Genomic DNA, 25,123 nt, shown 5'->3' on the forward strand with positions numbered 1-25,123 from the left:
ATTTAAAAAATAAATAAACGTGAGGCGCGATAGCTTGGGAAAAAATTTAGGCAGTTTCTCTTTCAATTTGCGTCGCGCTCCTTTAATTTTTCCTACAAATTGGCGGGGCGGGACCTACTTGTTTTATGCCGACTTCGAACGGCATCTGCAAGGCAGATGAGTTTTCACTGAGAGCTTTTCATGGCAGAAATACACTCGGAGTGCTTGCCAAACACTGCCGAGGGGCGACCCCGCTTAGAAAAATTGTCTACTAATTCAAAAACCTTGGTTATAAAATTTTGATGTTGCTTTGCCGGGTGCGATCTTCGGTGTGGGAGGCGGAGCACGCTACCATCACACCACGGCGGCCGCCTATGTATACAGCCCAATTCTAAACAAAAATTCCGTGCGAGTTTTTTCCCTTCTCCCATTCCTGGTATTCGGAATAAAAAATCCTTGTGAGTTTTTTCACTTCTCCCTTTCCTCCTATTCTGAACAATGTTCGAAAATGCGGAAACCGGTTATGGGAGAAAAGTAGGTAGGTATGAATGTGAGTGAGGGAGATTTCTCTGCCATTTCTTAGAAGTTTTTTCACTTGTTAAATTAAAGGGAATGCATCAAAATAGTTAAAGGAAATTGGTTCTTTTAACAAAGAACACTTATTTGTACAAATTTGTGCTAAAATATGTACATTCTACCACAATATTCTTTATTTTAAGTCGAAAGGTATATCATAAGCAACGGAAGAGCTCTTGGTATATTTAATACAGCCATCCAGAAATTGTGCAAAGATTTTTAAGAAGGCTTAAATAGATTTTGGCATATGACGAAAGACGAGTTCAAGTAGACTTGGCCACCAGAAAATTGGTTTGCTGAATGGAAGCAGGTAACTCCGGCGGAATTGTGTTATCCCGCCGTCTTCTTCTTATGCTCCTCTGTTGATGTTGCTGTGGCACCAATTCATTAAGCGGTAGTCATAGGTGCCTTATGTCGTATCGCTGTAGTCGTATCCCTAACGTAATCAGCTGTTTATCGTTACGACGGAAACCAAAAACCAATTGGTTGGCTACGATACTGTTACGACCTTATACGCCAATTACACGGCTCAAGTATCCTTGTTCCAATTACCAATTTGCACAAGGATTTGCCCGGTGTGTGCACTGGTTGCGCTATTTGCGCAGAGGACTGCGCTAAATTCAAGCGATTTTGATATTTTCGCATGTCTGCAAATATTGCACATGTTTTTTTCTTCGTGTGTGGTAAATCTTACACAGTTTACCTGTGGTTCCTGATAATATAGCATCAGTAATTATTGCTTAAAAATGTTAATATCGAAGACGCAAGGACCATCTCTAGCTTGTAAAAGGAATTCACACGAATTCAATAATAAATAATTTTTTTTTACAATTAGAACACATGTTTCATTTGTTGCGCTAGTTGAAAAAGGAATATTGCGCAGTGCTGCAATGAGTTGAGCTGGTCTTGCAGTTAAAATATATGTATATTTTATAAATACAATGGAAAATAAACGCTTCTGTGCGAGTTTTTCGACTTATACCGTGAATTACCAGCACTGTGGAAAATAAATAGTGAATTTTTATACAATTAATGCCTTTTTTATACAATTAAAATACATGTTTCATTTGTTGCGCTACTTTAAAAATGAATATTGCGCAGTGTTTTTGAGCCGTGTATGTCAAAATTTTAATTTGCAGAAATTTCGTCGTTTTATATTTGCGCATGGTTTTTGTGTAGAGTTGGGTCGTTTCGTTCTGAACTTGTTCAATTGACCGGGTCTCTCAACTGAACAAGTGAACTAGATCTTCGATTTCGGTTCTTTTTGTTCTTTTAGTTCATTTGTTCTTTTAGTTCGTTTTATCTAATGTTATTCTTTCTCTCTTCTTGTTCGCGAACATTGTAAATTCATACATATATACGCAGAAATTCACAGTGAGCACGAATGTCGACGATGCCACTTACACTAAAGATATGTGTGGCCATCTTTGTGTGTGGCACTGCTAAAACAATGTATGTATGGACTATTTATGAAAAACATGTTTTGTAAAAATCTAATTATTACATTTATTAAACTTGAAAAGTTCATATTTATGTACAATTTGTGTCTGTACTCTTTCAATTTCCTGGATCTTCCGAAATTTGTAACTTTTTTGAAGTTAATTATACATATATATAAACTTATTTATTCATTACTCATTTAAATATACGTACACAAAGCATTGCTGCATACACACCCCCATCTATACCTTGTTGGCTTTTTTCGCGGGTGCGAGCAGCAGTGATCAAATTTGCTTGAAAAAAAGAACAGATGAACAAAAAGAACAACTTGTTCGTTCATCAGAAAATGAACGAAAGATTCGAATCTCTGAAATGAACGAAAAAGCACAACTCTATTTTTGTGTCATGTATGGGCCGTATTAGCGGCCATAGTACAGGTCTACAAGTAGGATATGTAGCAGCACGCACATACACAGCCACGCTCACCTGATAAAATGCTTGTTTTTGTTGGTTTTTCTTTGTGGATGCTATTTGGCACTGTTGTACTTCTTAGGACCAAAAGAAAGTGTAGTAGCTGCTATCGAAAACTGCGTAAAATTTTTATTGTAAAATTACAAAGAAATATCCATATTTACTTTCAAACGAGCACTTAATTACACCTCTCTTTAAAATCCATATATTTTGTACAATTTTAATTAACAAATTGTGATCCTTTGTTACCGGGGACGATTGCTAAAACACGACCAAAACCGTCAGGGGAGGTATTAATAGACGCGTTTTTGCATCGCTGCCAATAATTCGAATACTTTTTCTCTTTGGACTATTGTTAACCCCCAATTTTCTATCCGTATCCATAAAAATTTTTTTTTAATTTTAATCATTTTGTAGTCACTCAAGGAGTGTCTGGCCAAAATTTCAAGTCCCCACACCCATTCGTTTGGGCGGTAGAGAAAGTTGCTTGTGAGCAACGTTGGGCAATTGTGGTATATAAAAAAAATTTGTTTTGTTATTATAGCCGTATTAAGATTTATTGAATTATTTTAAATGTTAAGTATGAAAGGACAAAAAACAATTTTTGTTATTGTTACAGCAAAGATGTACTTTACATTTAAGACATTTGGACATTGGAGTTCCTGTTTTGCACAATCTGCAGCGACCTTTTTCGCCAAATACTACCCAGTGATCCACTTTATCATACCGCTTTGCATCTGGAGGGTTCGGTTGGAACCTATACTTTTTGGTGCTTTGCGAAGACACACTGCTCGAGGGAGAGATACCATCGGAAGATGTTGGATTATTTTTTTCCGAATTTGATGGTCGACCTCTTTTCCTTTGGATGGAATCTTCAGAAACTGAACTATATTGCAAAAGTGCATTAGCAATTTCCAGTTGAAATTGTATTAATGGAATATGTTTCTGGTTGGGATGCAGAAGACCAATATGTTTTCTATAAAGCAACCAGGCATTTGTAACGGATGTTCCTAGGCACCAATAGAAGATTCTCATGTACCATTTTCTTGAGCGGTGGTTAACCTTGTACAGCTCCATGAGCATATCAGCTAGGTCAACCCCTCCCATGCCTTTATTATAGGAAGCAACTATAGCAGGTCTTGGAACATCAGTGTAAGTTTTTTCCTTCGGGCTCCAACGCTTACAAACATCAACAGGCTAGTGGTCTATACACGAAGATGCTAGCAAAACTGATTTGTTGTCAAACCACTTCAGGCATACTATATTAAAATTAGCTTCACATCTCACGTCAAAAGATCCTCTTCCCCGTTTTTTTAGTTCAACATCTGAAAGCAATTGGCAACTGCTTACCCGATTTTTACGGATAGTACCCGTTGCAAATATGCCCATTTCCTTCAACGCAAAAAGAAGAAGACTTACTGATGTAAACCAGTTGTCGAAATAAAGTTTAAAGTTCTTGTTTTTGGGCAGGTTTTGAGCCAGATAAAGGACAACATCCGAAGATAGTCCCAATCCGTATGACGGACAGGTTCCTTCGCCAACATACATTGTAAAATCATATACCATGCCAGTAGTTCCAGCACGAGTAAACATTTTAAAACCCCATTTGTGGGGCTTAGCTGGGTTATATTGTTTATAAGTAGACCGTCCTAAGCCAAGAGTAACAGTATAAATTTATGAATATATGAATTATATCGATGTATACCTTTGAATGCAATTATCTGTTCATCAACACTTTGATGCTCTTCCTGAGGTAGATTATTGAAGTTCTCCTTCAGGATATTTAGCAAAGCTTGTCATAATTTAAATCATCCTTTTTAGGTTGTTGGCTGTTTTCATTGAAATGAAAGCACTGCTTAATTTTTTCAAACCGGCCGCGAGACATTGCTTCTGATATAGCCGTAAGCTTTGTGTTTTGGGACTAAGCCATTTTAAACTGGGGTAGTCTAAAAACACCTACATAAGTATAACAAAGCGCCAATATACCGTTTTATATCCTCCTTAGTACAGTTAAGCTCAATGCCGAGTTCCTGTAGTCCATATAAATTTGTTTGCTGTATGATCAAATCAATACAACGAGTGTCAAAAATTGTTTCGAAATATTCAACTGACGTCAAAACTTCAATAATTTCCAGGATATTATCGTCCTTCAAACTAGTATCAGGGGCTTCATAGGGCCTTCTCTCTCCATTTGAGAGATTTTGAATCAACTTTTTCAAAGCACATATTAACAGCATTAGAAGATTCTTGCTCAACCTCGTCCGCCAGCGTATTGTCAAGAAGGTCGATCTCTATGCTTTCTCCTCTTTCCACGATCCCTTCCAAATTCCTCTCCAGCACTGCCGATATGTCTTCCACCTCATCGCCGCTTTCCTCGTCACTGGAAACATCCCAATCGAAGTTCAACATTTCTTCAATATCTTTGTTTGTCAAGCCTTTCTGTTCGGGTCTCATGTCTAAAAGTATATAAATTAATAACCATAATTGCCCAAAGTTGCTCACAAGCAACTTGACAGTTTTGGAAATTACTCACCTGTGGTTTGTTTGCAATGGTAAGATTTAACATTCACAAATATTTTACTTGTTATTTACTTAAACAGATTCAATAAAAATATTTTAAATTTTTATTATAATTTTGAAAAAAATTCACGTGTATAAAAACCTCTTTCCAAATTCGCAAATATATTTGTCTTGACACACGCGTGCACTAATGAAAATAACTTTGCTAATTGGCGATCAAATTAGCTGTTGTTTTATTCAACTTAAAGAGAACACTTGTAGCTTCCGATATCGATACCGTTACAACAGCAAAAACAAAAACGACGCTGACCGTTAGGCGTCAAACATATGAAGTTGCCCACAAGCAACGTTGGGGTCGAAAGGGTTAACAGGACAAAACGCGTCTTTTCATTTCTCTTTCCACATTTTTGGACGGTTTATAGCAGTCGACCTCGGTTTCAAACTGTTTTTCGTGGAGAACTTTTGAACGGGTAGAAAAACTTAGCACCCGTGTTTGTATTCTTAATGCTGGAATAACTACGCTTCCTCAGATACCCCAATTCAAGACTTTTGTATAATTTTCTTTCGGACCCAGTGGACCTATCTACATTTTCATACTAAATTCGTTTAAAAAAATTTACCATCACAGCAACCCATATCGCATATTCCGGTCCGTTTTTTGTTTCCCTGCGTCGTTTTCCACGACAGCAACCCCTGTAATTTTGACACTTCGTTCAGTGTCAAACGCCTGTTCCACTGAGTTCCACAATAGTTTGACACTGAACGAAGTGTCAAACGGCAGTGTGTTAGAAAGAGCAAGGAATTGTTTCCTTTTCATACATATACTTGTAAACCTGTACTATGTTAGCGGCACCAATAATCGATTGCATTGATTCCATAAGGTTGGTCGAATAAGGTGAGGTGCACACAAGGCTACGCGTTATAGACGCTGCAGGCGAAATTTGTACGCTTGATGCCGAACACATGTATTTGAATGGAGAGCTGCACACGAGGCGTAAGCTGCATGAAAGCGACAAAGCATGAAAGCTTCATGTAGCTACGCGTACAACAATGTTAGTCGCTGAGCGTTCGTACGCTTGAAAAAAGGAATAACAAGATGTTTGTTTACATTTTTTGTGTATGCAAATTTGTGTAATTAGTTAAAAAATGTTTATTTAGTTAATAAAAGTGGGTGAAAGGTATATTACCAAAGCAAAAAGAGTATTAAACACCACAACAGCTTGGTTAGACATTATTGAAGCGTTTAAAAGGCTAAAAAGTGTTGGAAACTAGAAATCACCCTTTTCTCTAGTCCGCGGTGGTTTGAAATTGCCTTTCATAATTTACAAAGGCACGGGGATGCAAACAACGTTTAATACCTATTTTCCTTTGTGGTTTCGGGGACGGATATAGATGAAGAAATTTAATTTTCAATTTTTTTCAATAATTGTTTGCTTCTTGTAGCGACGCTCGAAAGTAGCTTCTTGTGCAGATCTTGAGGCGTAGAAAAATTGTAGCTATATGAAATATCTTGTACGCGTTTATGACGCGGAGCCTCGTGTGCACCTTGCCTAAGGTTACCGATAAGGCACCAATGTCTGCAGCTTTAGTACTACTAAATTTCAATACGTATGAAATATGTGTCTATGTTTCACCATCTGCACTGATTCTATGTATTCCATGCGCATCCACTATTTATCACAACTGATTCAGCTATATATGTTATACACAGAAATACAACAGCATTGTGATTGATAACTGAGTGTGATATCTTCCAAAGTGATTGGATCACCTGATTTGTAATTGAATATCGCTGTCTCATTCTGTATCTCTTTCTATCACCCGCTGAAGATAGGCGCCGCCATATTGAACACCCTGTCAAAACGCTAAAAAGGAGCCATATTGAACATCCTGTCAGGCAGTTGACAGATAAGATATCACACTTACGGCTGAATTCTGTAATTCAGTCTCATCTCAAGTCTCTAAATTTGAGATTTTCTTTTAGAGACAATTTTTGTGACTTGAGATGATTTCGGTATTCAGTAAACGAAAGTCACAAAAACAATTCACCATATCAACGAAATTCACCAAAATGACAATTTACTCATACATTGAACAAATAATATAGCATCGCATTTTGTCAACGCAATGTTGAGTAGTGTTGTGGCTCAGCTCGCTAAGACACCGTTCACAACATTTATAGAAAATCCGAAAGTGTGTAGGTTCGAATCTCAGCGGCGCCACATAGAGTTCTTTAAGTATTTTCTGTTTTTTATTTTTTTCTATGCTTATTTTAATTTGAAGAATAAAAAGAATATATTTAAAGCGTTTTTCGCAAATAATTTTCATACTCTTTCTGAAATTTTCACGTTTGTGATCTGCCCCGAACCAGCTCACAAATTAGTGATTGCTTTTGTGAGGCTGGAGACGCGAGACAGCTTACAGAATGGCAAATTGTCTCAAAAGTGATTTTCACCCCAAATAGTCTCTAATAGTGACTAGAGACGGCTTACTGAATTCAGCTATAAGTCATCATTCACAATGTACAACAGAGGGTTGAGTCTCCGATTTTCGGTACACCCTGTGCTGTAGCTAGTTGTTTAGCCACTGCCGCCAGATGGGTCTCCTAAGCATTATCTAAGCGAGGATAGGTGTTTTTTTGTTCACGCGCAAATGAAACGTATACGCGTGTAAAAAAAAACACGGCTAATAATTAGACTTTTCAATTTTTTAAATAAAATAAGAAATGCGTAACGAAATTTAAATTGACAAAACAGCTGACTTCGAAATTTCTATTCCCGATTTATTGTTCTCCCTAGGAGAAAAGAATTTGAGGAATTTTTCCACGGGAATAAAAAAATCCGCGAGAACAAAATTCCGAGGGAATATTTAGAATTGGGCTGAACTCCACCTCAACTCGATTCGAAATGTAGGATATCAACTGTTGTTGTGGCGGTAGCCACGGTTATACCACACACCCGGACTTGGCATGGCGTAGCCCAGGGTTATTCTTTATAAGCGCGGCCGAAGGCCGCCAACGCAAAAAGGTGTTCTGCTCAAAAATACTATGGATCCCACCCCCTGTTTCGGAGGTACCCACGGGCCTTTTCCGGTTTTTCGTTAATATCTTTTGAACGAGTTAAAATTTTTATTCTCCGCCTTCGGATTATTAATACTGATGTGAACAGGCGTCGTTTGACACCTCTCTTGATATTTCTGGTAGCGTAGCAGTCGACCCCTCAACTAGACTATTACCGAATTTTTTCCATGTTGGGTAAACAAAATCCAGCTATTGCCGTATCTACAAATTATCTAGATAATAAAAAACCAATGTTGCCGCACAAAAGCATACCCCAAAGGCGGCCTAAAGCCAAAAGGGATATTTAGGTGCCACCTATTATCTATCCTCTTTGCTAGAATTCATAAGATTGCGTTGAACGCATCTATATGAAAAACTTCATTGCGGTTCGGCCAAAATTTGAACAACCTCCATTTTCTGGACGACGGATAAACTGGCCCTAATTAATGCAACTCTCTGCCGTCACCTCTTATATATATTTTGACAGTGAACTGTCAGTGAACATATGAAAAAGAATAGTCTCATAAATAAAATAAAAACTAACAAAGTTTTGCTCTGGACGAATAATAATAGTTTCCCGTGAGTGTTTGGATCGAAATATTTTGGGATAATAATTTTTTTAGATATTAGCATTAAGTGGTGATAGCCCAAATTATAATACATAATACTGTTTTATTATTTCCTTGCCGTTTTTTTTAACTTTGCATTGGCTTATGTAATGCAACAGAAGCTATATTGTAGTTTTATATATTTGTTTGCTAATTATGTTTATAGTATCAAGCTATTGATTTCTCCAGGAAAAAATGTTTCGTGCACCGCTTTCAAAAGTTCTACAAGGAACATTTGGTTCTCCTACACACCGGATTGCAAGTAGAGCTGTTCGTACCACCGCGGTTGTGGGCCAAATACCTGCTAAGGCACCTGAAAAAATAGAAGTCTTTGTAGATGATGTGCCTGTTAACGTTTTACCCGGAACAACAGTTTTACAGGTTGTAATCGGTAATAATGCATTATACTTCAATACTTATTGGATGCCTTATTTTGTTTTTGCAGGCATGCGCTGTGGCTGGGGTTGAAATACCCCGGTTTTGCTATCATGAAAGATTGTCCGTCGCTGGCAACTGTCGTATGTGTTTAGTAGAAGTTGAAAAAAGTCCCAAGCCGGTTGCAGCATGTGCCATGCCTGTTATGAAGGGTTGGCGGATCAAAACGAATTCGGAAATGACAAGAAAGGCACGGGAAGGTGTAATGGAATTTTTGTTAATGAACCATCCACTAGATTGTCCGATTTGTGATCAAGGTGGGGAATGTGATCTTCAAGATCAAGCAATGGCATTTGGCTCAGATCGCTCCCGTTTCACTGATATTAATCATACAGGCAAAAGGTGAAATTAAAAGTTTTGTTTAATCTCATATGCAAATTGCAAACAATGGATTAAATTTAATTTACAGAGCTGTAGAAGATAAAAATTTTGGTCCGTTGGTCAAAGGAATTATGACACGTTGCATTCACTGCACGCGATGTGTAAGATTCGCTTGTGAAGTTGCTGGTGTTGAAGATCTTGGCTCCACTGGACGTGGTAATGATATGCAGATAGGAACATATGTTGAGAAGTTGTTCCTTTCGGAGCTTTCCGGGAACGTCATTGACTTGTGTCCAGTAGGCGCATTGACCAGCAAACCATATAGGTATACATTTTCTTTGAATTTTTTTGCACATACGTATAATACAAATGAATGTTTCAAATAGCTTTGTTGCTCGACCATGGGAAATTCGCAAAGTTAGCAGCATTGATGTTTTGGACGCTATTGGCAGTAACATTGTTGTAAGCACACGTACAAATGAAGTGTTACGAGTTGTGCCGCGTGAAAACGAAGATATAAATGAAGAATGGTTGGCTGATAAATCTCGCTTTGCATGCGATGGTTTAAAGCGGCAACGTTTGGTAGCACCAATGGTGCGTAAGCCAAATGGTGAATTACAAGCTGTTGAATGGGAGGGGGCACTAATATCTATCGCCAAAGTCATCAAAAATGCTAAAGGTGCCCTAGCTGCTGTGGCTGGTCAATTAGCTGATGTAGAAGCTCTGGTAGCTTTAAAAGATTTGTTAAATCGTAGTGGCGCCGAGACTCTTTGCACCGAGCAAAATTTAAATATTAAAGGTTCATCTACAGATTTGAGATCAAATTATGTTTGCAATACAACAATTGCTGGTATGATGCGCATATTAGTTACAACAATAGAACTCATTTCTAAATTATTGGTCATTATTATAGATTTAGAACAAGCTGATGCTGTATTGCTCATAGGTACCAATCCACGATATGAAGCTCCCTTACTCAATACCCGCTTACGGAAATCTTATATTAATAACGAAATGGACATTGCTTCTATTGGTCCAAAAATCGATTTATCGTATAACTACGAATACTTGGGTGCGGATGCTAGCTTGATCAAACAAGTTTGCAGTGGTGCACATCCGTTTTCAAAAGTGCTGGAAAAGGCCAAAAAGCCCGCAATTATACTTGGAGCTGAGTTGTTGGAACGGTCTGATGCAGCTGGAATACATGCAACTGTGTCCTCGTATTGTAATAAACTTAACAAAAAGGTAAGTAAAAGATAACTGAGCGGAAGTGAAATGTAACACTTCATTAACGCAATGACAGATGTACAATGTAATGTATAATGTATAATTTATTCAGTCTATGATTAGAATAATATTACAGACGAGAATACAAAGGTAAATTAAAAAACTTAAAACAAATTATCAACTTAAAACCACAACGAAAAACGTAAGTAACATGACTAGCGAAAACAAAAAACAAAAAGATATTGCAAGTTAAGATTAGAGGTACTCTTGCAGAGTTGACTTGAAGATGTTTCTCAACAAAGAAAAATCAATAAAAAACCTCCCTGAGAGTCTATTAAATTCAGTTAGTGCCCGAAAAATTGGGTCAAAAAATGTTCGAACACTCCGATTAGGTACATTAAATGACACCATCGCTAAGAGAGATGGGCAATCAAGAGAGCCAACTATTAGATCATAGAGGAACATTAGCAGATGTTCTATCCTTCTGGAATCGGGAGGTTGTAGATTTATGAGTAAGCAGCGCGAGTGATAGGATGGAATTGGGTCGTCAAAGTTGAGTGAAAATAGACAAAAACGAATACATTTTTTTTGAACCCTTTCAATTCTGGCAGCATAGCAGCTATAGATAGGATTCCTAACAATTGAGGCGTATTCTAGTTTTGAACGAACGAGAGAGGTATAAAGAGCCTTCCTTGTATAAGGATCCTTAAAGTCTTTTGCATATCTACGAAGAAAGGCAAGGTTTCTGTAAGCCTTGGGAAGCACATAAGAGATATGATTGACAAAAGAGAAAGAGGAATCAAAAACAACACCTAAGTCAATAAATTCATTAACCGAAACCAGTGGAGCACCTGCGATTTTGTAGAGGGTGGAATGTAAGTTAAATGATTTAGTAAAAGACATGTGAAAACATTTATTCACATTGAAGAAGAGATTATTGGCATTACACCATTGGATAAGATTATTTAGGTCATTTTGTAGGAGTTGGGAATCCGACTCGCCATTAACTCTATGAAATAACTTTAAATCATCTGCATATAGAAGGAAAGAGGACGAAAAAAAACAGGAACCAATATCATTTATAAAAAGCGCAAACAACAAAGGCCCGAGAATGCTACCCTGAGGAACTCCAGACGTTGCATAAAAAGGAGGGACTTGCAGCCCTCGATTTCAACACATAGAGACCGGTTTGACAGATACGGTTTTAACCAAGATAAGAATACAGAATGAAATCCAATATACTCAAGTTTAGATAGTAAGATTTTATGTGATGTGTGTTAATGTTCCTGCTATTCAACCCAATTCTGGTAAGGATTCGACTACTGTAACAACAACCGCACTCGCAGCCCTAATCACAGTCCCTGTTTCTGAATCGGTTGCTTTAGAACCTGGTGCTCCTAGGGAGGTGACTGCTGTTCCCACCCGTAGGTCCATTTTTGTATCACGGCAATATCAACAGCAATATTAATGTTTATAAGTTTTATTTTAAGTCTGGGAGAGAGATCTCTTCATTCAGAATCTTAGTTCCTGACAAATTTTTTGATAGGGTACTCGATTCTACTTTCTGGCCGAAACACTCTGTGGTGCATTTGTTTACTAGAAAGTCGAACCGTGACCGCGCTACTTTAAATGCATCAAAAAACTTGCCAGGCAACACTCCAGAAGTGGTACAAACTTAAATTATGTCTTATCAAACGTAAATAATATCTCACTTAGTATATTTTATCAGAACGTTAGGGGGTTGAATACCAAACTAACGGAAATTTTTTTACTGAGTCATGAGAGTTCTTATGATGTACTCGTTTTTACTGAGACTTGGCTAAAACCAACAGTTTTTAATGCTGAAGTTTTATCTAGTTCGTTTCAAGTGTTTAGAAAAGACCGACTGGCCAGAGCTGGTAGGTGTGTTAATTGCTGTTCACACTAGGTTTTCCGCGGAGGAACTACATTTTCCTGACTTTGAGGATGCTGAGCTTCTTTGTGTGAGAGTAAAACTCTCCTCAACCTACAAATATTTTATAGCCAATTACATTCCCCCACAATCTGACATTTTCTTATATTTGAATCATTCCACAATAGTGAAAGCTGTGTGCAGCTCTGCCAGGGCCTGTTATTCTATCACTGTACTTGGCGATTTTAATCTGCCATGTGTGTCATGGAGTCTTATCGACGGGAAGCTAGTCCCTACTTCTTCTCGCGCTATCCACTATGATTTCCTAAACGAGTTTGCATATGTTGGACTTTTTCAAGTTAACAACATTCAGAATAAATTCGGTAAATGCTTGGATTTACTTTTCTCAGACGATTCAAATTGTTTTGTAAATCGATGCGATCCCCTTGCCCTGCCTGAAGATGTGTATCATCCTGCTCTCGCGATGTTTATGGAATCTCATAATTTATCTGAGCGTTCCTCCAACGTAGTGCGAAAGACCCCTCACCGGTTTCTGTTTAGGAAAGCCAATTGGTCTAAAGTAATACTCGAAGTATCGAGAATAAATTGGCCTGAGTACGATGGGGATATTGATGAGAGTATATCCCATTTTAATAATGTATTATACGGAATATTTAAAAAATGCATACCTACGTCCGAAACCACTGCTATATCATCATCGGCTTGGAGCACTAAAGAATTGAAACGCCTGAAAAATCAGAAGACGCGTTCATTCAAACGTTACAAACTTTCTGGATCAATGACTGACTATGCCGCCTACTCAATTTTACGTCACAAATATAACACATTGAACAGAATTTGTTATAGGAACTATATCAGTAGGATAAAAAGCCAAATTTTTGTCAATCCTAAGTCGTTTTACAGCTTTGTTAATTCAAAAAGCAAGATAAAAGGGTTTCCTTCTACAATGAAGCTAAATGATCAGATTTCCAACGATAGCTTCAAAATTGCTAACATGTTTGCGGATTTCTTTGAATCTAATTATTCAAACACTTATGTTTACCCGCCATCGAATTATCCTTTCAGATTGTCTCCTCTGGATTCCCATGCAGTCCCACATATATGTACTGATGATATTTTAACTCATCTGGAAAATCTAAAAATTTCTTACTCTAGTGGCCCGGATGAAATTCCGTCGGTAGTGCTGAAATCTTGTGATCGATACTTGTATCAACCTCTAGCCTGTTTGTTTAATGCGTCCCTGAAGCAAGGGGTATTCCCCAAGAAGTTGAAAGAATCATTCATTATACCACTGCATAAAAATGGAAGCAGAAAGTGTGTTATAAATTATAGAGGAATAGCCAAACTCAACACTATTCCTAAGCTATTTGAATTGATTATCACAAAACAGATTGCTTTTAGAATATCTTCATTAATGGACTTTTCACAACATGGCTTTTGCAAGGGAAATCAACGGTGTCCAACTTGCTCGAGTTTACAACCTTTGTATCCAACAGTTTTAAGACTAATTGTGAAGTTGATGTTATTTATACTGATTTTAGTAAGGCATTTGATAAAGTTTCTCATTCTATACTTTTATTCAAACTTGATCGGTTAGGATTTCCTCCTTTGCTTCTATCTTGGGTTTCTTCTTATGTGAAGGAAAGAAAACAAACAGTTATATTTAATAATTGTTGGTCACGGTTCATAAACGTAACTTCTGGTGTTCCTCAAGGCAGCCATCTTGGTCCGGTTTTGTTCCTGTTGTTCATTAATGACCTTCCTAGTGTTTTGAAGAGCTGCAAGCCGTTGATGTACGCTGATGATGTCAAACTTGTAATGCCTATCCGCTCACCCGTGGATAGGCCATGTCTTCAGGCTGATCTGTATAGTCTTGGTGACTGGTGTAATGTAAACGCCATGCCACTAAACCTACCTAAATGTAAGTTCATGTGTTTTACAAGGAAGTCCTTCCAATCCCATGATTATGTTATTGGCGACTATGTAATCAAGCAAGTCACTAATTTTATTGATTAAGGCGTTACAATGGACCCAAAACTCGATTTTAAACTTCATATTGAATCTTGCGTGAATAACGCTAAAGTACTTTGGCTTTCGTTAAACGTTGGACTAAAGAATTTAATGACCCATACGTTACAAGAACTCTTTTTATATCATTGGTCAGACCTACTTTGGAATATGCTTCAATAATTTGGAATCCGCGTTATCAGGTACATTCTGACAAGCTGGAATCGGGCCAGAAACGATTTTTGCTTTTCGCTTTAAAACACCATGGGATCCTTCTAAAAATCTTCCCCCCCCCCCTATTGCAGCCGGTTAAAACTAATACAGCTCTCCACATTGCAGAGCCGCAGAGAGATGCTTGGTGTCTTATTTATTGTTAAATTAATAAGAGGGTCAATAAATAATCCATTTTTGCTTGGTGAAATTAAGTTTAACGTTCCTATTAGGCCATCTAGACATTTTCAATCAATTTTTGTAGCTACATGCAGGTCGAATTATGAAATGCACGAACCACTTCACTGTTTATGTCGTGATTTTAATAAACACTAAAAATTTAGACGTCTGCGACTCGTTTCTTGGCATTAAAAAATACCTTTTAACTGCATTAAATTTGTAATTCGAAATGAAGCAAAGAACGCTAAGCCGTGATATACTGTTCAACCCTCTGTTTCAAATTTGAAGTACCAGTTACTTGAAACTTGTTTGCAAAATTGCGTTGTCATCATTTTTTTTATATGTATGCAATCAAATTTACTCTGTATAAATTCTATTCTGTATATATTTTATCTACTATTAATTTGCTTTATTGTCAATTTCATAAATTATTATTTACTAGCTCCTTCATGAGTACATTTTAACACATTTACAACATTTTAACATTTGCTTACTTCTAAGTTTTTAGTTGAAATTGTCAAGCGTTTAATTCAATACTGTTTAAATATTACTTTAAAATTGATGACTGCTTATGTTGTTTATATCGTGTATTACATCTGAGAATTAAGTGTCGGTATATTTGGTCTGTATAATTGTTTAAATTCTAGACGGATAAATAAATAAATAAAAATAAAATAAAAATGCTGTGAGTTTGGCAATAGGCCTATAGTTAGAGATGATTTAAAAATAGGACAAATTGAGCTCCTTTTTTCATCTATCGATAAGAGATCCAGAGGACAGAGATATATTGAAGATATGGCAAATGGGGCGCAGAGAGTTAAACTACAGTGCTTCAGTACAAAGGCGCAAAGGCCATCAGTGTCACAACTTAGCGAGGGTTTAAGGGAAGGCATAGCATTGCGAACATCATCCTCGGAGATAATGAGGGAGCCAAAATCTATCTGATCACAAAGTCCCGAGCGCGTATGAGAGCCAGCCAAACGTACATTGGCATCATCAAAGTGAAATTTAAAGAATTCCGCAAAAAGCTCAACTGTTTCAGTTACCGACTGGGAGCTTACCCCATTAAAGGTCATACAGATCTGAATATTCGTTGAACCACGTTTGGAGCGGATAAAGTTCCAAAAGGCTATTGGATTTTCTTTAAGCTCATCTTCGAGCCTACGCATGTAGCGATTATAAAGAAATTTGTCGAGAACATTAAACTGCCGCACATTATTAAAGTACTGTTCCCTAAGAGAAATGTTTTCCCTATTTGCCTTATATAAAATAATACATATTGTTGCAATTTTTTCGAACATTTAAAATTAGATTTCGATGAATTATTTCAGGCTTGGCTGATCCATTTATTTTGGTGCAAATGAAAAACTTCAATTCACCATTCTGCCCAACGTTTCGCTGACAAATTCCATCATCATCAGGGGCGAAACTGTTTATTTTTAAAAACAAAAGACAAATGAATTATACATGAGTACAAACAACATAAGTGCGTATATTTATTCTGTTTATGTTGTTTGTACTCATGTATAATTCACTTGTGTCTTTTGCTTTTAAAAATAAACAGAGTCGGCCCTGCAGATGCTGGAATTGGTCAGCGAAACGTTGGGCAGAGTGGTGAATTGAAGTATTTCATTTGCACCAAAACAAATGTATCAGCCAAGCCTGAAGTGATACATTTAATCCATGGAATAAATAGGTGATTGGCGATTGGGAGGCAGGATAAGAAGGAATCAAAGTACATAAGGTATAAACGGAACTGTGTATCAGTTAAATAAAGTTATCGCCACTTCAGCTATCCTTTAAAAGTTGTTAGTTTTAAACTGAAGTACTGCCAATTTTTTGTTTTGTTAATATATGTATGTATAACAGGTACATTTAAATTATCTTTTAAAACTAATTTAACTCTTGTTCAAATACAGAGCATTACTTATTAGGATTATTCTAGTCGGAAGGGAGTTTCAAGAGGCATTGGCCTTGCTAAATGAAGAAATTAACGCAATGAAGTAGCTAATAAGATTCTTATGTGTATATTATTTTATAGAAGGTAATAAATGTTCTAACCTTTTAAAGGTTATAGTAGGAAATGTATAACAACTTTTCAGCGTGATAGGAAACGTGATTGAATTACTAGGCCCATATTAAAATTTGGCATTGTTTTAATAAGCAACATTAAGCTGCTTTTTACTCACGTACGGTCTTATTCTGAACGTTACCAGAAGTGAAAAACTTGTTTATGTGAATGAAACCCACTCGTACATAATCAGGGAAAATAATAATTTTAGATTACCTCTTTTCAAAACAAATGGACAAGCAAAATATATTTTACAAGGGCCTGAAATGTTTTAATGAACTACCTAATCATGCTAAAAATTGTGAAAACTTAAACACCTTCAAAAAAAGTTTACATGGCAATCCAAATAGACACAGGAACTTTATGCATCAGGTCAAATACATATATCGCTCGCAATCAAATTGAGAAAGAGTTCCTCATGGAACTTGGGGGTGGGAAGGGAGGAATGGCCTGAAGGTTTCATGTGGCCACATAAATCGTTCCCGAGATGGTCGGGCTAACACCTTAATGGTGCTGTGTTTCCGGAGCGTACCGGATCTGTATCCGATAACGCTCCCCAAAGCCTTCCGGGAGTAACCTTATCGCTATAACAACAACAACAACAGTGGCTCATTCTGCTGAGCTGTTAGCTTTTGGGTTGACGAATCAAATGCATTCCGACAGCATAAATAATAAAACTGTGTAATCATACGTCTTGGAGTAGGGCAGGATTGAGAACACGTTATTCCAACCTGCCAATGAAATTACTCCAAGACTCGCCCGTTGGGACCACCAGTTCCCGTGCTGATCGGAATCTCATGCGTTCCGACACCCCAAATTCTAGAAATCCTATTATTATTAAAATGTATTTATGTATGTATGTATGTATGTATGTATTCATTGACAAGATATTAGTACAATAAGATCTAGGATCTTTTATAGTACAACCAAGATGAATAACTCTTATAATAATAAAAATAATAAAATAAGTCGAACTATGTCAAACTTAATAACAAACTCAAATTTATAAATAAAAAATTTAATAGGAAAATTGTATTTAAAACTAGCATCTATAGTTAATATATAAATAAATAAATTAATTATTACACTTTGAGAATAACATAGTGGGAAAGCTCATTCACATTGACTAGTAATTGTAGATAGCGAAAACTCAGATATACATATTTACGTTAACTGAAATAAGTATAAATAATATTTATAAAGTTGCTTTTATTAAGACTACTTCGAATAGGTGTTGGAATAGGTTCCATGTACGAATAGCATTGACAAAGAATAGCCGGGCCGAAGTTAAATAGTTATAAGTTGGCACTATTAAATCGTTGATTCGGGCAGATCTGGGGAAAACTAACTTATCATATAAGTAGCTTGGCTCTTTACAATTAATAAGTCGATAGAGAAAAATACAGTTTCTGGCTTTCAGGTAATTAGAAATTTCACAGCCCAACAAACGCGATCTCCAACCAGATATTTGGTCAAACTTACTTAATCTACATCAATTTTGTGTGCAGACTGGGAACTTAACTTGCTGTACACTAGCTCAGAGTAGCAAATTATCGCCATAATTAATTGTATGGCAAGCTTTCTCCTAATGTTAGCGGGGGTAAAGGTTGCAGACATTCTCAGGTTCCTCAGAACATAATACACCTTACTAACAACAAATCCTTGCGGTACCCCAGTGAGTAACGGTTTTAGACTAGACGCTTCGGAGCCCATTTTGACACGCTGGGATCTACCCGTCAGATAGCTCCGCATGAGACGCGTTGCGGAATCCTTAAAACCAAAGTAGTTGTTTAGCTTCATACAAAGCAAGTCATAATTCACCGAGTCAAACGCTTTTGAAAAGTCAAGTAAACATAGTAAAGTCAGTTGATTTTTGTCGAAGGATCCCCTAATGTCATCTAAAATTTTTAGTATAGCCGTGGAACAACTGTGGCTAGCTCTGAAGCCTGACTGATATGGGGACAAGAGGGCAAACTTTTTAATATGGTCAAGTATTTGTTCGAACAGCAATATCTCGAAGACCTTTCAGAGAGCAGGCAAGATGCTTATTGGCCGAAAATCACTGGGACAACATGCAGACCTAGTTTTGGCGATGGGTCGAACCGTGGCAACTTTCCACCCATCAGGGAAGCATGAAGTTGTGATACTGTGATTCAGGATATGGGTGAGGGTTGGCAAAATGTAAGGTGCAATCAATTTCACGAACTTAATTGGTATGTTGTCCTCACCAATTGCATTCGATTTTATATTGTAAATGCATCTAGCCACATCATATTCCGACACAGTTTTAAACTCAAAGATTCGACACACAGGCATGTCAGAGGAAGCATAAGAGGGGGTACTAGTACTAACAAATGCATTATTTAGGAGGTCGGGACAGAGGGAACAATCAGAACTGTCACTTACATGTACACGATGATGTTTTAAATTACGCCACAAAACATGATTCGGCAATGATGTGTCCAACATCTTACTAAAATATTTACACTTCTCTCGCTTTATAATAGCAGTGGTCTCGTTCCGGACAAGCTTGTATGCGCGCCAATTGGTTTCATTGCGGTTCCTTTTCCAAACGGAGTATCTTTTATTACGCTTGATGATCATTGTTCGAACTGATCTGTTGAACCAAGGGCAAGATGGTTTACCCAGATAGGCACGTACCGGAACATGAGCCGTATAGAGATTTCCCAGGATACCATTCAAAAATCTTAATTTTTCATGTACCGAGCTTAGACTTCAACAAACCGACCAGTTAATGTGAGCAATGTCATTTAATAGATTGTTTACGTTCAGCATTCGGTAATCTGGGAAAAGGGGCGGACTAGAAGCTATATCATTGTCATTAAACTGAATGTCAAACGAACAGAAAATTAGGTCATGGTCCGAGACAAACGACATTTGATCAAACTTTAGAACAATTGACACATCAGACACAATGAAATAATCGAGAAGACTAGGACAGCAATTTTGTCCGAACCTTGTGGGAACAGACATGTTAACTACACCAAGACCAACACCGGAAACATCGTCTAACAGGCGGCTGCTATATACGTCACTACATAAAAGGTTTACATTAAAATCTCCACATATAATAATATCAGTAAAATCAACAGCGACTGAGGACAACATTGTAAAGTATTCCTTAACACTACAATATTTATGAGGATTATAAACACACGATAAAAGAACTTTGGACTAGACACTTCAACTAACAACTGCTCAGTACCGCTATCAGATATACCTGATATTAACCGACTCCTAAGATACTTTCTACAATATATAGCTACACCACCACCCTTTTTATCCTTCCTATCCATCCTATACAGTACGTAGTCCTTTATGTCAAAATGGGCGTCCTTGACAGATCTAAACCAGGTTTCGGATACGCAAATAACGTCAACACACGACGGTTCGAACACAGCTCTAATAATATCCATTTTTTCGATGTTCAGGCTACGCGCATTGAAATGAACAACATTAAACCCTTTTTGGCGTTTGCATAATATGTTAGCATAGCAAGGCTATTGTCTTCAATGCTATTCGAATATCTATTGTTTCCAATCACTAAAAAGAGAGGAAGTGGAGGCTAAAGCAACTTTAAATGATTGAAAACACAAATACCGTAAAAACAAATACGAACAGAAAATTTGCGCCATCTTCACATAACAAAAATAAAAATAAATAGAATACAAAAAAACAAACAAATATATAAGGCTAGCAAAACTGCTCCAGATCCTCTTCACATGAGATCTTTGTGGGCTGCATGGCTTTGTCGCTACCTTTATAATAATCTAAGCTTTAGGCTTAAAACGCTGTAATAATAAATAAATAATAATAATGACATACGGAGGAAATATTTTAAGCCCCACTTACTTCCGTACGCCTTGATGTCAAAGGCCCTATAAACACCTGCATTTTCCCTCAATATCTCGAAATTTTACTTCCACTTTCCGAGATTTTATAGTATTTGTACTGATTTCCTCGCACCATTGTGCAGTTTGTTATATTATGTACCATCCATATAATTTCAGGATTGGAACTCATTCAATGTTTTACAAAATAATGCGGGGCAAACTGGTGCTCTTGACGTTGGCTATCAGCCCGGTATACAAGCGGCCCTTCAATCACAACCGAAAGTCGTAATACTGCTTGGTGCTGATTCTGGCAAAGTAACGCGAGATAAGTTGCCTAAAGATTGCTATGTTATTTATATTGGACATCACGGCGACAATGGTGCTTCAGTAGCAGATGCTGTTCTTCCTGGGTCCGCTTATACTGAAAAGCAGGCAATTTATGTTAACACAGAAGGTCGTGCGCAGCAAACTTTAGCAGCTGTCTCGCCACCTGGTATGGCGCGTGAGGAATGGAAGATTTTGAGAGCCCTTTCAGAAATTCTAGGTATGTAGGACTTACACAATTGCTATTTGCGCGTTTAAACAATTGTTCCCTTAGGGACACCTTTGCCCTATGATAATTTGGACCAACTGAGAAATCGCATTGAAGACATTGCTCCGCATTTAGTACGTTTTGGCAAATTGGAAAATTCTACATTCGGCAGTCTAAGTGAACAAGTGGCCACCGTAAGTATCATAGTTTTGTTTTTAGTTCCAAACTCTGATATAGTTTTTTTTTTAGTCGAAAGCAATTGAAAACACCAAAATAGATGTCAAGCAAAAGAAATTACGTGATTACTTCATGACTGATCCTATTTCACGTGCTTCACCAACAATGGCTAGATGCATACGCGAAGTAACCGAAGAAGAATCCAAGGAGGAACACCAGAGGCAAGCGGCTTGTTAAATATTCATCTATACATAGCAAAACTATAATAACTATAAAATATTTTAAATCAATATTAAAAAAATCTGCGTTGTATATAGTGTTTCTGTATGTATAAATTAGAAGAGACATATTTGGGATGTGTCCAAAGTATAGGCAACCAGAAAATCGGATATATTTAATAAACCAAGTTCCAAGTATATTAGAAAATTTAAGGATTCATAAAAGTTTGAATATTATTAAAATACGGTAATTAAACAATCTGATGTTTTGATGCTAGTCATTGGGCTTTACCACTGAATCTGTTATCAATGGCGTTCATATAATAAGTTCAAGGATGCCCGATATTGACTAAAGAAATTGCGGAAATTCGCTTCATTTTCCGAATCTGATTCATCAGTTATTTCCAATTTAACTGCAGCTGGCATTTGCGGAAAGTCTTTTCCGGTATCGACGTTAATTTTTTTTGCATCTTCCTTATCGTTAGCTTTGAATTTGATAAATTCGTCCATTGAAATGTCTGCTTCGGAATCATTAATTCCGTAATAAATATTTTTTGCATCGTGGCTTTCAATTTGATTATCATTATCTTCATCATCATTCTTGAAAATAGGTTCCAATGTTGAAGATAAATTTAATGATGGCAGTACTTGTTGTAATGGTTCTGATGAGCCCAAATTGAAATTACGTTCATTCATTTCAGTTTGGCCACATAATTGATCCTCAACTGATGATGAAGTGAGTTGATTGTGAGTATTACTAAGCAAATATAAATTTGTTCAATTCTATTAAATGTGAAAAATAGTTCATAATCTTACCACATTTCTGCAACAATTTTTTTTACCTCCATTGAACCATCTTCATACATTGGCAAGTAGTCGCCAAAGAAATGCAATACCTGTTCTTTACAACAGTTTCCATAGTAACCTGCATATTCTGGTCGAAAATCATCTCCCAAGTGTAAAATTGAGTCATGCGGATTCTCAAATAAATCTACGGGTAGTTCTATAACTTGCTCTTCCTCCGCAACCGCCATAGCTGCGCGTCCCGAAACATCAGACTTAAGGCGTCGTTGTTGAGCTTGTACAGCTGCATAGTCATCAGACGCTTGCAATTTTTCTTCTAAAATTCGTGTTTCATTTTGAAAGCTTAAAATTGTTTGAAATCGCAGGCGGCTCTTTTGGATGTTTGATAGACCACCATGAGACATAAAGCACAAATCTCCCAACATTCGATCGGCTACGTGACGATATTTAAGTTCCTCCGCCAACCGCTGCATCTGTGCGGTACCTTCCGCAGCATTCGTGTTCTCATCTTCAATTTCACCTAACAGCTGATAAGTATGTCGACGAATTTTTGCTAAAAGGTCCAGGCGGTGTCGCTGAAAATTTTCATTTTTATATTGCAACAGTAAATCCTCTTCCGCTTCCGGCATCGAGTTCAATCTATCAAATTTAAATTGTTCAAGATGATCGAGAAATACTGAGCGATTTTTTATTTTAAATATAGAACGCGTTGTATTTAAGTAGTCCTCTAGCGCTATTAAATCAAGAAGAATAACAGTGCCATCACGATTCCAACGTAGAAAATCGCAAAAATCCATGTGGACAACTAGCCACAATTTGTATGGAAATGGAAAGTTCAAAATGTCTTGTCTAGTAACATAAGTGTTTGCTTCAGTGGAGCTATCCATTGTAGATAAAAGTGGCAAAAAGTGGTTTTGCATATTTTAAATCTATTTAAATTTATTTATTGTTTGAAATGTTTTAACCGATTTCGGTGACAGAAAGGAAAACGGAAAAGGAAATTTGTTGTAAAGCAGAGTTGCAATTCGCGACATAACTTTCTGCTGCCCATTTCATACATCTTTTTTCTTGAATTTTTGCCTAATATTTTTATAGGTAATAGTCTAGTTGAGGGGTCGACTGCTAATACGCGTCAAAAAATATCGAGAGAGGTGTCAAAAGACGCGTATTAATCTCGAGAACAATAATCCGAAGGCGGAAAAAAAATTTTAACCCGTTAAAAAGATATTAACGAAAACCCGAAAAAAGACCCGCGGATACCTCCGAAAGCGGGGGTGGAATCCATAGTATTTTTGCGCAGAACACCTTTCTGCGTTGGCGGCCTTCGGCCGCGCTTATAAAAAATAACCCTGGGCTACGCCTTGCCAAGTCCGGGTGTGTGGTATAACCGTGGCTACCGACACGGTGATGCACAATTTGTTTTGGGTGAACGACACAACAACAACCACATGAAAATCGCCAACTCCAACTGCAAATATCTCCGGACAGAGATAAAATTTTTCTTTTCCGCCTTCGGATTATTGTTTTCGAGATTAATACGCGTCTTTTGACAGCTCTCTCGATATTTTTTGACGCGTATTAGCAGTCGACCACTCAACTAGACTATTACCTTTTTATATAAGACATGGCGTACATATAACGAAATTATTTATCTTCATATTCGTACTTAATTCCAAATCGTTAATTATAAAACTAAATTTGCCATATAAATTTTTTCTTCGATAACCGGTAATAATCTAAAAAGATTTAGAGGTGGGAATTTTTTTTTTCCAATAATTTGGCCACAATTTCTAGAGTGCAATACAAGCCAACCTAATAAAACCGCACTGCGGTTTTTTAGCGCACGCAAACAACCGGCGTTTTTTGCCTTAACCCAAATAAGCATGCGTTGCGACAATGTAAAGCATGTGTGCAACCGTCAAATCTAAATGTCACGCAGAACAAAAATTGGAAATCGTTTCACGCATTCACGCAGCAAATTCAATTTGAGTTGCTCTCATACAATTTGTATGTGCATGAGACATTTTTGCCAGAAAATGACTTGCGTGCGTTTATATTAGGTGGCTTGATACATTGTGGATAAGACAAGTGTGATAACACCTGCATAAACGTCAAAATTACATATAGAATGGATCACCTGATTTTTTTTGACTATCGCTGTCCCATTCTGTATCTCTTTCTATCACCCGCTGAAGATAGCCGGCCCTATGCGCCGCCATATTGAACACCCTGTCAAAACGCTTAAAAGCAGCCATATTGAACATCCTGTTAGGCATTTGACGGATAAGATATCACACTTGTTTTATCCACAATGGTGCAATCTCTAATTTAACGCACAAAATCAAAAAGAACGTGAAAATTTTACAGAATATAATCTAGTTCGCAGGGATGGAACAAATGTAAACACGTAGATTATCTTTTGGCGATTTATTGTAGAGTAACGCATAAACGATAAACGTGGTCTTAGAAATAACGACCGTATGGAGGTAGCGTGTTCGGGAACCACACCGAAGGTTCTGGGCT

The 25,123-nt window shown here is 37.2% G+C and overlaps 2 protein-coding genes across 7 annotated transcripts; one reads left to right on the forward strand and one right to left on the reverse strand.

Moving 5' to 3' along the window:
• The first annotated feature begins 8,492 nt into the window (after window positions 1-8,492).
• Window positions 8,493-22,009, forward strand: ND-75 (NADH dehydrogenase (ubiquinone) 75 kDa subunit). Of its 2 annotated transcripts, none has more exons than XM_067786155.1 (9): window positions 8,493-8,623; window positions 8,842-9,033; window positions 9,098-9,429; window positions 9,497-9,733; window positions 9,795-10,258; window positions 10,322-10,653; window positions 21,047-21,413; window positions 21,468-21,595; window positions 21,651-22,009. In XM_067786155.1, the coding sequence occupies exons 2-9, from the start codon at window positions 8,848-8,850 to the stop codon at window positions 21,813-21,815; spliced, it is 2,211 nt and encodes a 736-aa protein (XP_067642256.1). In that variant the 5' UTR covers window positions 8,493-8,623; window positions 8,842-8,847; the 3' UTR covers window positions 21,816-22,009. The 2 variants fall into 2 exon arrangements, with proteins under 2 accessions (XP_067642256.1, XP_067642254.1); XM_067786153.1 differs by having other exon boundaries at window positions 8,523-8,623; window positions 8,819-9,033.
• On the reverse strand, window positions 21,265-24,393 carry comr (cookie monster). Of its 5 annotated transcripts, none has more exons than XM_067786159.1 (3): window positions 24,234-24,393; window positions 22,613-23,333; window positions 21,265-22,553 (listed from the first exon to the last, which is right to left on the reverse strand). In XM_067786159.1, exons 1-3 carry the CDS (start codon window positions 24,256-24,258, stop codon window positions 22,103-22,105), a joined length of 1,197 nt encoding a protein of 398 aa, XP_067642260.1. In that variant the 5' UTR covers window positions 24,259-24,393; the 3' UTR covers window positions 21,265-22,102. The 5 variants fall into 5 exon arrangements, with proteins under 5 accessions (XP_067642260.1, XP_067642258.1, XP_067642261.1 ...); XM_067786157.1 differs by having other exon boundaries at window positions 22,613-23,529; window positions 24,234-24,353; XM_067786160.1 differs by having other exon boundaries at window positions 22,613-23,239; window positions 24,210-24,329.
• Between the last annotated feature and the right edge of the window lie 730 nt (window positions 24,394-25,123).

Source organism: Eurosta solidaginis, chromosome 4 (genome assembly GCF_040869045.1).
Source record: "Eurosta solidaginis isolate ZX-2024a chromosome 4, ASM4086904v1, whole genome shotgun sequence".
Lineage (NCBI taxonomy): Eukaryota > Metazoa > Arthropoda > Insecta > Diptera > Tephritidae > Eurosta > Eurosta solidaginis.

Coding starts and splice junctions, on each gene's coding strand:
- ND-75 (XM_067786155.1), top strand. CDS start 8,848: ATGTTTCGTGCACCGCTTTCAAAAGTTCTACAAGGAACATTTGGTTCT. Junction 21,414..21,467: donor AGCCCTTTCAGAAATTCTAG/GTATGTAGGACT, acceptor TTGTTCCCTTAG/GGACACCTTTGCCCTATGAT. Junction 21,596..21,650: donor TAAGTGAACAAGTGGCCACC/GTAAGTATCATA, acceptor TTTTTTTTTTAG/TCGAAAGCAATTGAAAACAC.
- comr (XM_067786157.1), bottom strand. CDS start 23,520: ATGCAAAACCACTTTTTGCCACTTTTATCTACAATGGATAGCTCCACT. Junction 22,554..22,612: donor AAAATTGTTGCAGAAATGTG/GTAAGATTATGA, acceptor ATATTTGCTTAG/TAATACTCACAATCAACTCA.